The 10741-nt window shown below is 37.4% G+C and overlaps 1 protein-coding gene across 2 annotated transcripts; it reads left to right on the top strand.

Annotated features, from left to right (window-relative positions):
- The first annotated feature begins 925 nt into the window (after positions 1-925).
- Positions 926-9041, top strand: adipor1a (adiponectin receptor 1a). Of its 2 annotated transcripts, XM_062416084.1 has the most exons (9): positions 926-1026; positions 2845-3060; positions 3138-3251; positions 5282-5453; positions 5640-5722; positions 5810-5826; positions 6407-6594; positions 6745-6938; positions 7160-9041. In XM_062416084.1, exons 2-9 carry the CDS (start codon positions 2914-2916, stop codon positions 7286-7288), a joined length of 1044 nt encoding a protein of 347 aa, XP_062272068.1. In that variant the 5' UTR covers positions 926-1026; positions 2845-2913; the 3' UTR covers positions 7289-9041. The 2 variants fall into 2 exon arrangements, with proteins under 2 accessions (XP_062272068.1, XP_062272067.1); XM_062416083.1 differs by having other exon boundaries at positions 5640-5826.
- Positions 9042-10741: the final 1700 nt, after the last annotated feature.

Raw genomic sequence — 10741 nt, 5'->3', positions numbered from 1 at the left:
TGTGTGAATTACCTGTTTACTCCAATGTGGAAGCTCCTGTCCTCCTCGATATGACCAGCACAGTCCAAAAAGGCCAAGCTGTTGTGATGCTTTTAATGTATCTTCCAAAGATTGTCCCACCAGTTAGCATAATATACAGCAGCAATAGTGGCAGGCATTTATTGGGTTAGAGTATGTTGAAGAGGACATGCTGGTGGTGTTCCCTGATTCATTAGCCCTTTTGGAAAGCATACAGTCAGCAACAATTGTCAGAAGATTTACTCATTGCACTATACCATAGTTTGGCAAGATCTCATAAAGGTGGTGTAGATGGACAATTCGGTTGTGTATCAGCACACAAGGGGTTGAAAGGGAAGGAATGTGTCAATAAACTAACTAAAAAGGGCATTGCAAAAACACTACTGGTTCCACTTGGAAAAGGAGAGGGCACTGATTAAGAGGAAAGGAGAATATTGCCGAAAAGGTGGGCGGATGACCAGAAAGGAAGGGTGTATCACAAAATACAGAAGTTGGTCATGAAAAAAAAAAAACTATGAGGAAAGGAACAGAGGGGAGGAAATCATCATAACAGGACTCAGGATTAAATGGCCCTTTGGTTGTATTGAGGAAAAGGAACAGTGATGGGGATGTGTGTGGGAACGTGGGAACTGTGGAGCTAAAGAAAATCTTTAACATATTGGTATTATACTATATATGAAGCAGAAAGAGTACATGATAAAGTCTGAGAGGTGGGACTAGAGTGGGATCTGAAGGAGAGTGAGGGACATGTGGCAAGAGTCGCCAGGAAGACACCATGAATGACTAAAAGTTAGTGAGTGAAATTTAAAAAATGCGTTAAATAACATGGTTAACCTCTCTATGACAGTAGATGGCGGTATGCTCCTCATCGTTGTTTGAGATCTGCCAGTAAATTAAGAGTAGAAGAAAAAGGTTAAGTTTACGGAAGGGATTTTCGCTTCCGGAAAGGATTGTTTTCGCATTTTCGATAAATAATTCACCTTCCTGGTTTGAAGGCTACCTTGTCAGGTAACTTTTGTCAATTTAATGAGCTTGCCTCAGTGGATGCCAATATTGAGAGGTTATATTTGTGTGTGTGGTCTCCTGCTGGTAGGTTAATAAACACACCGCCGCTGCAGCTCGGCGCTAGCTACAAGGTAACTACCATTAGCAATATGATATAAGAGCGATCCGTGTCCGTCTAACCTACAACGCTGGTCGGTACTCGTTAAATTTCAGGTCAGCTCCTTTACACGATGTTTACTGAACCGTGTAGAGTTGGTGAATCTGCGTTCAATCGATCATATGTTGCAGTCGTTTACATTTTCCCCCGTCTGACACGGAGCTAATGTTAATACACATCCGTCTGCTAACCTTTGATACCTTGGTGTAAGGCTTTGTGTTTTCAGCCTCGGATCTGTATCATCGATCCATATTTTTGTCTTATATCACCAGGATTGTCGTGCTGTTGACCGATAATTGATCAACTCTGAATGAAATGAGCCGCTTCTTTGTTCCTGTTTGTTGATGATCAAACACAGAACAGAGATCCCGATAAATAAACACGCTTTTAATCAGGATTTTGATTCATGACCACAAATAGCTTTAAACCAACAATCATCTTAAAACCCCAAAGCTAGGACTGAACGATATGGACAAACTTAAAAATCACAACATTTTTTGAGCTAATGCCTCAATATCGATATTACGACCATATTGTAGGGATGGCCGCTGGTGCTTTCACAAAATGTTTACCCAATGAAACTTTTGATAAATAATCATCAGAAATGTGAACTACAGTCTCCGGCCACTTCATTAGGTACATTTGTGCAATCAAAATCAATCCGATACAACATCTCTGCTTTATATTCGACGTTTATGAAGTACACGTTTTCAGTTTTTGTTGATATTGTCAAAAAGTGATAATTATACTTTATGTTAATTACTGAGGTCATACTACGTGTTGGTGGCGTACTGGGGTGAATTATGTTGAATGGTGTTCCTAATATTTTGCCCCCCTCGTGTATGTTAATGGAGTGGACAAAATATTAGAAACACCATTCAATATAATGCACCCTGATACACCACCATCACCCACTATGACCTCAATAAAAACATAAAGCAGAATTATCACCTTTTTTTTGACAAAGTCTACAAAAACTGAAAATGTATTAAGCTTCATAAACATAGAATTTAAAGCAGAGCTGTTGTATTGGATTGAATTAGATTGCACAGGTGGACTTAATGAAGTAGCTGGTGACGAGCTAGAACAGATTAGTAAATTCAGAAAATAAATCACTTCACTGTAATGCAGCCTTTGAAACCAGGAAATGACAACACTTAAATCTTATCCCAATATTACAATATCCTCTCTAATCTAAGACAATATCTGGTCTCATAATATCAATATATTGATATTTTGCCAATCACTATTTTAATGTTCACTAATGTGCAATATTAGTGTTTCAGGTATACTACTAATTACAGTTCAACTGAGCAATATATATATATATATACTTTTTTATTTTTCACTTAAAATCTGTGCAATAACAATATCAAACTCAGGCATATTGTCACTCAACACCAATATTACTCTTGTAAATAATGTTAGGTTTATTTTATTATATTTTTTTACCACTATTGTTATTTATTCTTTTTTATCGATGCTCTTCTATTTTTACTGTTCACTTTGCTGCTGCAATAATGTAAATTTCCCCATAGTGGGACTAATAAAGGAATATCATATATAATCTTATCTTACAATATAAAATCATATATCTCTTAAAAAGTACAGCGTTACATTATCATAGCAAATACATACTATGATTTGTGTTTCTGGCTGATCAGGAAGACTTTTAAGTGAACCGTCTGACGCAGAATACAGAGACTGTGAGTGGGTCATCAGGCAGTCTCCCTATGTCAGGCCGAAACGGGTCTGCAAGTGATGCAGACTGCCGGATCTCTGAGGACTGCCGTGTCCCAGATGTTGAGCTGATGGAGCTGGGCCCGCTGCTGGAGGAAGTAGGGGGTCGACAGGCAGCATCTAAAGGTGTCCATCCGGAGGTAGGATTGTTTCAAAAAAACACCCAGAGAAATGCTGTTTCTGCTAGTTTAAGTAATCTTTTATGATGTCTGTTAAGGGAGCCTCGATGCTTGCTGATGAGGAAGAGGAGGATGATGAAGTGGGAGAGGTGCTGACCTTACCACTTCAGGCTCACCACGCCATGGAGAAGATGGAGGAGTTTGTACACAAAGTAAATACGTCTTCTCAATTTAATAATCCCTGAACATGTAGAGGTACCCGTTCAGTTTGCAGCTCAAATCCAGATTTTAATTTGCTAAACTGCCAGTAAAATGTTTTTGTGCTTTCTCAATGATGCAGTGACATAAGATTAATCCATGTTTCAGACTGATGTGTACAGGTCTGCACATTATCCAGTCTGGTTTCCCTTTCCTGCTCCCATTCTGGGCTTTATTGAGCACAGATTTATGTAATGACTAGTATTGATATTGTTACTATAAACTAAGTAGTTACTTCTAGTTCTTTCATCAAGAAATTCAGTTCCTCTCAATCTGAGAAACATGAATGTTATCATGAATAACATCATAAATACGGGCTCATTAAACATCCAAATATGAGAGAATATAGAAAAGAGATCAGATGACATTTCACCACTTTGCCTGCACCCTCATGTTGAACCTGCATAAATATTGCAACAGCCACAGTAAATGAGCTGAAACTCAACACCCTGTTGAGCTCACAGGTGTATGTTGTACATTTATGTGGTTAAGCAGTGAGATTAATGGACATACAATTGTAGGTCTTGGTGAACCGCAACAACCAGGGATTAACCCGAGATAGAAGTATAGTATGAGTGAGTCTTATTTTTCAGGTCTCTTCTCTGATATGTCCAAGACAGTTCCTAAGTGTTTTCTAATATTAACGACTCTGTTAACTGGTTTAATGAATTGTGCTCCTTAGCTCTTGATACCATTGTTCCACATCAAATCAGACTGGCCCCGTTTGTCAATCTGTTGACATTCAATTCATTGCCATAGAAGAGATAATGGAAAGGCTGAGTGTAGAGCTAGAGAGTGTAGATGAAAAAATGATCACACCTCCACGTTCACTACCTTCACATGAAGGAGCTATTAATCATGCTCAATCAAGATGTGAGAGCATTTGGCTTGATCAACAATAACAAACATAACCCAAGGTTTTTGTTTGATAATATTAACCATCTGCTCAACCATGCACATTATAGATTACCTGCCACCTGCTCTGATGACTGTGATACGTTTCCAAATTTCTTAGTTGACCACATCAATCATCTCAGATCAAATTTCAACCTGGAAGTTTATCACTCTGTTCGAGTTACCTGTCCTGTTCTGCTGTCTGAGTTCAACCCTATTTCCATGCACAATCTCTTCAATATAGTTTCTCACAGGTGTCCATCGTCCTGCCCTGCAGATACATTTCAAACTAAATTTCTTTGAGGTCCTGCCAGTCATTGCTCCCTGCCTTTTCTATGTTGTCAATCAGCCTCTCCTCTGGTTACATACCTGAATATTTCAAGACAGCCAGTGTCTTCCCTCTACTGAAAAAAATCCACTCTAGATACCACCAGTTTAGTTAACTACAATATCGGATACAATATCTTTGGATAAATTTCAATCTGGCTTCCATCGAAGACATACCACTAAAACGGCACTGCTTAAATTAACTAACAACACTCTTATGTGTGCAGATTAAGGTGAATATTCTGCCTTTGACACCACTGACTGCCATTTTAATTGATAGACTACTGAACTGGGATGGTATCTCTGGTACTCAATTGGCACTCAAATGGTTTTCTAGGTACTTGTCTGACAGACATTTAAATGTTCACATTAACAATTAGATATATCACTACTCCATACAATGATCATGAAAGCAAAGTTGTTTCCAATAAACTAAATGGTCACAAACATCTTTCAGTTCATTTGTAACCATTTGTGATATTTTCAGCATTTAGGGCGTCAACTTTGCAGCTTAATCTTTAACCAAAAACACTGACACACTGTTTCAAACCTTTGAGTGTTAGTGTACATTTTTAGGTGAGTGGAAATATTAAAGTATTTGGAAACTTTAATAAATGCCCATAACACAAAATACGCTTTATATTTAAATCTCTGTAAAGATCATCAGCGTTTAACCATATACATATATTTGAAGGTTTCATAAAAAAGTCATAGTAGTTGCGAATTTGGGGCGTCTGTGAGTAAAAGCTATTCTTTTTTTCAGGTTTGGGAAGGACGCTGGAGGGTCATCCCTTTCCATGTGCTTCCAGAGTGGCTGAAGGATAACGATTACCTCCTGCACGGACATCGTCCCCCTATGCCCTCTTTCCGGGCCTGCTTTGGAAGCATCTTCAGAATTCACACTGAGACAGGAAACATCTGGACTCACCTGTTAGGTGAGAATGGTTATTGTTGAACATTAGCTAATGTTGTTGCTAAAGAGACTAGTTTACATGTTGATTTTTATTAATTTTATTATGTAACAGCATTTTAAAGCATTTCTCTGGTTGGCTATTATATGTGAAGTAGTCTGTTTCATGCAGGAGTCAAAGACACTGGTAAAAGAATTTTGTTTTCCTCAGGGCTGATCTTGTTCATTTGTCTGGGCACGTTAACCATGCTGCGGCCCAACATGTACTTTATGGCCCCACTGCAAGAGAAAGTGGTGTTTGGGATGTTCTTCCTGGGAGCTGTGCTCTGCCTCAGCTTCTCCTGGCTTTTTCATACCGTCTACTGCCACTCTGAGAAAGTGTCTCGCACCTTCTCCAAGTAAGACCTCATACTGTCAAACACTGTTTCTGTCCTACTTTTCCAGCATTTATTAGAGAAATCATTTGTAACTGTCATTCTGTGCCTATTTTAAGTAACATACGGGCAGCTTTTTAAATAATGTATTAGACAGAATATATAATCATCGGTCAGGACAAAATAGTCCATCGTCCAGCCAAACCTTAGATGATGCTGCAGTGATCTGGCATAATCATTTTTCTTATTTTCAGAATTAATTGTTATTGCCAAATGAGGTGCTTTCTTTCTTTATCCTCTTGGCAACAATCTGTTAAAGTTTCTCACATATATAGGTTATGTGACTTCTTCCTCATTCCTTTAGAAAATATTTCAGGCTCCATCACTGAAAGAAACACTATAATCAAGATAAAGACAGGAAACCGTATCATTGATCTACCTCCTAAATAAAGAAGCATGGGATGATCAGAATAACAGTTTTAGTTATAACAGTGCTAAACATCAAAGCCTACTGAGTGTCAGTGCACCTGTGTTTCATAAAACATGACAGAATTTCAGCTGTTTTGTGTTAAGCTATCATCTTTGTATCGCCTTCTTTCCTCAGGCTTGACTACTCGGGCATCGCACTCCTGATCATGGGGTCCTTCGTGCCCTGGCTGTACTACTCATTCTATTGTTCCCCTCAGCCTCGACTTATCTACCTCACCATTGTATGCGTTCTCGGCATTGCCGCCATCATAGTGGCCCAGTGGGACCGGTTCTCCACACCTCGTCACAGACCTACACGAGCAGGTGATCACCAGTTCAGAATAATACTGTATATGCACTGTGATAGTTTTTTTTAAACATATGCCACTGTTTTTCAATTAAGATTATTTAATAATATTGTTATATTAATAAAAAGAAATGTAGATTTTGACGCCAAGTCCATTCTTTTTGAAGGTGTTTTTATGGGTCTGGGACTTAGCGGCATTGTTCCCACCATGCACTTCACCATTGAGGAGGGCTTTGTTAAGGCCACCACGGTTGGCCAGATGGGCTGGTTTTATCTGATGGGTGCCATGTATATCACTGGTGCTGGGCTGTACGCCGCCAGGATCCCTGAACGCTATTTCCCTGGCAAGTGTGACATCTGGGTAAGTATTTAGTTTGTTATGTAACATAACAACATTTGCTTTTGAGAGTTGCAGCACACAAATATTCATGTTTGAAACATGAGTGTTTCTCATTTACAAAATAAAGAATTACAAGAAGGGTCAGTTTGAGACACCACTATGATTTTTTTTCTTTTTTTGATCAAACACACGCAGAGGATTATTCATGTCACTTATACACACGTATCTTTTACTCTTTCCAGTTTCACTCTCATCAGATTTTTCACGTTCTGGTCGTGGCCGCGGCATTCATCCATTTCTACGGAGTTTCCAACCTGCAGGAGTTTCGCTATGGCCTCGAGGGAGGATGCACAGATGACTCTCTACTCTGAGAGGCCTGACTGTGCTTTACACTTACTTTTCTTTATAGGCCCCCTCCACACACACACACACACACACACACACACACACACACACACACACACACACACACACACACACACACAAAATGCTGCTGGAAGTCAATATATTCACTTATTGCTCCTTCTGTACTTCTGATTTGCTAACATGTTGTTAGGGTTTTGGTGGTGTTCCTGCTTTGGCTCTGTTTTGCTCCAATAAAGTAGCATTGACTAGCCAATGAACTGTGGAGGGAATCTTCAATAGGCACTACTTCTTCAATCATTATGAAGCTTGAAGTCAAGTAAGATAAAAATGGGTTTAAACCAAAATCATGCATCCCTGTAACTGATGGTCACTTCTTAGAAGCTTGCTAGTACCCCAATCTCTATCTCCATAGTCTGTTACCATTGCACAAAGGGTGCAGAGAGTATTATTTGTGCTGTAGCAGAGCGCACGTACTGTAAACTATTCCTTTTCTCCCGCTCAGTGTGCACGCAGGTTAGAAGATGAATGTGCCGACCAATAGGAGTTCGGTGTAGAACAGTCCAGGACCATTACTCGAGGATACTCCAGGATACTGGAGGGCCTACACATTTATGAGGAGGATGAAAGGATACACATAGTGTGTATGGATGTCACCAGATTTTTATTTTAAACCATGCTGACACTGATTGTGCAGCTGGCCGTTAAAACATGGACACAAACCCACCCACACTGCAATAAAACATGAGCTGTACTCGGAAAGCACAGGCAATACCCTAAAATCCCACTGAAACAAAATAGTCATGAAAGGAACATGTAGTTTAAACCCCATAAAAATGATCCACTGAGTAACACGGGGGTTGATTTTAATTAGATGTTTACCTGTGTGGCATTTGAATCAAAATGAATCAATTGGATTGGATACTTAAATTGAATTTCTCTGTTTATTTTTAATTCTGAGGTTTGTTTGCATTCGATGCATTATCATTATTATTATTTTATGTGGTGGAAGTCCCAAACAAATGATTTTGAAATAGTTTAATGGCACAGAAAAGCTGGAAAGGTTTGTAGCATCCGTGTAAAAATAAATGAGCTCAGTACAGGTTAGACTAAGATGCTTAAATTGTCGACATGAAAAGAACTCCCCTGCTGTCATTTTTCAGTCTGGTAATACATCTTTAATCCATTTCTAGAGTAATAGTTCCTAGGCCACGCACAATGTACAGATCCGAATAGGTCAAATTGTGTTTTTGTCAGCTAGAGATATTTCGTTTGTGCTAGATTTCAGATGCAATCAGAGGTGTAAATATCAAATGCACCTTAGTGTATACTATTAAATTCAAAACTACAAAAATCGATGTACGGGGTTTCAAATGTGTTACGTTTGATTGATATAAACTTTTAGTATTCCTGTGCCTTAGGCCAACGGAAATGTTTTTAAATAAAAGGGCCTATCTTAATAGTCAAGGGAGCTTCAAGGATTTCCAGATGTTGACTTTTGTTGTTTTCCTTGCCATATATACAATCGAATCATTATTGAACTTACAACTCCATGGATAGGTTGTATCAACTGCTGTTTAAGACTCCTTTTTCTAGATCAACTTATTCAAGCTTTATTACAAAGACTAAAACGGTGTATTCTTGACTTTGTGTAATGTCCTGTGTAGAAAGTGATAAATCATACATTTCACTGAAATGTAAACATAAATATTTATTAATGGTAATCTTGGAAAATTATTGTAATAAATTTTTTTCCACATGTACAAACATGGTGTCCCATTGCTTGTGTGTCTACGATGAGAATTTGAAAGTTAAGCGTAATATAGCATACGCAGAGCCTGACAGTGACCTTAAATCTCCTATCTTCAAAACAGTTCAAATGAATTGTAAAGATGAACAGTACTTGTGTTTTCAGCATATAAACCTTGACTAAAGAACACTTTTCTCTCATCTTGAGATAACATATCTCCCTCTGACTTCACAATCATTTAATATCATTTCAACTCATATTGATGGAAGGTCTGCTGTATCCAGTCCAGTTAAAGACAACGAAACCCAACATTTGCTCAGTGTGCCACAGTGATGCTACCATAATGAACATTTATCATGTTTATGTTGTTTGCCCATTTATGTCAAGTACTGTCATATTATTTCATAAAGAGGATACTTAACTCCAGTGGTAGAAAGTAACTACGTACCTTTACTGAGGTACTCAGTACTTATTTTATTCTACTTCATACTATTGTTTTATTACTCCACTACATTTTGGAGGTAAATATACAAAACCTATGATGAATTTATGTTGGTAGTCATTAACATTGCCTTCTTCATGACCACCTACAGTTTGATTCAGGCTAATTAACACACAGTCACAGTTGTTACACCATTAAAATGCTACAGAGTTATGCATTACTAATAATATAATAACATAATAATTCTCCATATTGAGTACTACACCTCTGTTACAATATATTTTACTGATAATACTTATGTACTTTCAATGTTCAATGCATGACTTTATTTGCAATTGACTATTTTGAATAATTTTACTTTTAAGTGAGTGTTTATGTTTCTGCCACCACAGCTTTAACCAATGTTATCCTCACAAACCACCCTCAAAATCATGAAGTGACAATTTTGGTATTGTCAAAATTCACAATTTATCATAAAACTAATAAAACTGTAATTGTAGGTATACAAAATGAAAGAAAACAAACTATTAGGAGTGCACAATCAGCATCACTCTTATATTTTATAAAATGATGGCAAACACTGTACAGTAACTGAGAAAATTTAATAAAAATATTGAAAATATGAAAATCTGAACTCAAACACAAATGTGAAAAATGTGGTGGCAGATGTCTGTTGGTCAAATTTGCACACTATAAAATCATCCACAGATATTATTATACAGCCGTTAAACTTCAATAATTGGGGCTTATGGATTGCTATTATTGTTTGAAATGTAAAAATGAAGTATTTTTCTTGTTGTCTTCCATCAGCATCAGAAGAGCCAGCAGAGTTTGCTGAATGATTAAAATTGATGACATTGCCAATTTTAAATCTTTAAGTTTGGTTTATTATTTTCTTTATAATGTATATTTAAAAAATAAACCTAACAGGAAGTAAGCATTCCCACAATTTCTTTTTCCCTTGTTTTTTTTTGTTTGTTTGTTTTGTTGTTTTTTGTTCATATACTTATTTTTCATTTGTCTCCGCAGTTTACTTATTTCTTACAGCATTTTTTGTTACTGTAATAAATTGTTTAGTGTTTCATTATGTGTATTGAAAAACAACTAATAATTGTTCTCTCAAATAGCATAGTTTAAATGACTAAAATGAATCATATTTCATCTTTGCCACTTCTACAGTGCGTTTTAACCTACATTCAATAGATCGTAGAATTAGCAGAAACAACGATACAGTGTTTTTTCTAGTCAATAATTCAGATTTATCCTGTT

The sequence above is a fragment of the Scomber scombrus genome, chromosome 3 (assembly GCF_963691925.1).
Source record: "Scomber scombrus chromosome 3, fScoSco1.1, whole genome shotgun sequence".
In the NCBI taxonomy this organism is placed as follows: Eukaryota; Metazoa; Chordata; class Actinopteri; order Scombriformes; family Scombridae; genus Scomber; species Scomber scombrus.
The sequence above is the reverse complement of the archived record's forward strand: the minus strand, read 5'-3'. Positions and strand labels throughout refer to the sequence as shown.

Bases quoted from the DNA above. Each gene is read 5' to 3' on its own strand.
- adipor1a (XM_062416083.1), top strand. From the start codon at position 2,914: ATGTCAGGCCGAAACGGGTCTGCAAGTGATGCAGACTGCCGGATCTCT. The intron at 3,061-3,137 runs GTAGGATTGTTT...ATGTCTGTTAAG, and splicing joins CTAAAGGTGTCCATCCGGAG to GGAGCCTCGATGCTTGCTGA. The intron at 3,252-5,281 runs GTAAATACGTCT...TCTTTTTTTCAG, and splicing joins TGGAGGAGTTTGTACACAAA to GTTTGGGAAGGACGCTGGAG.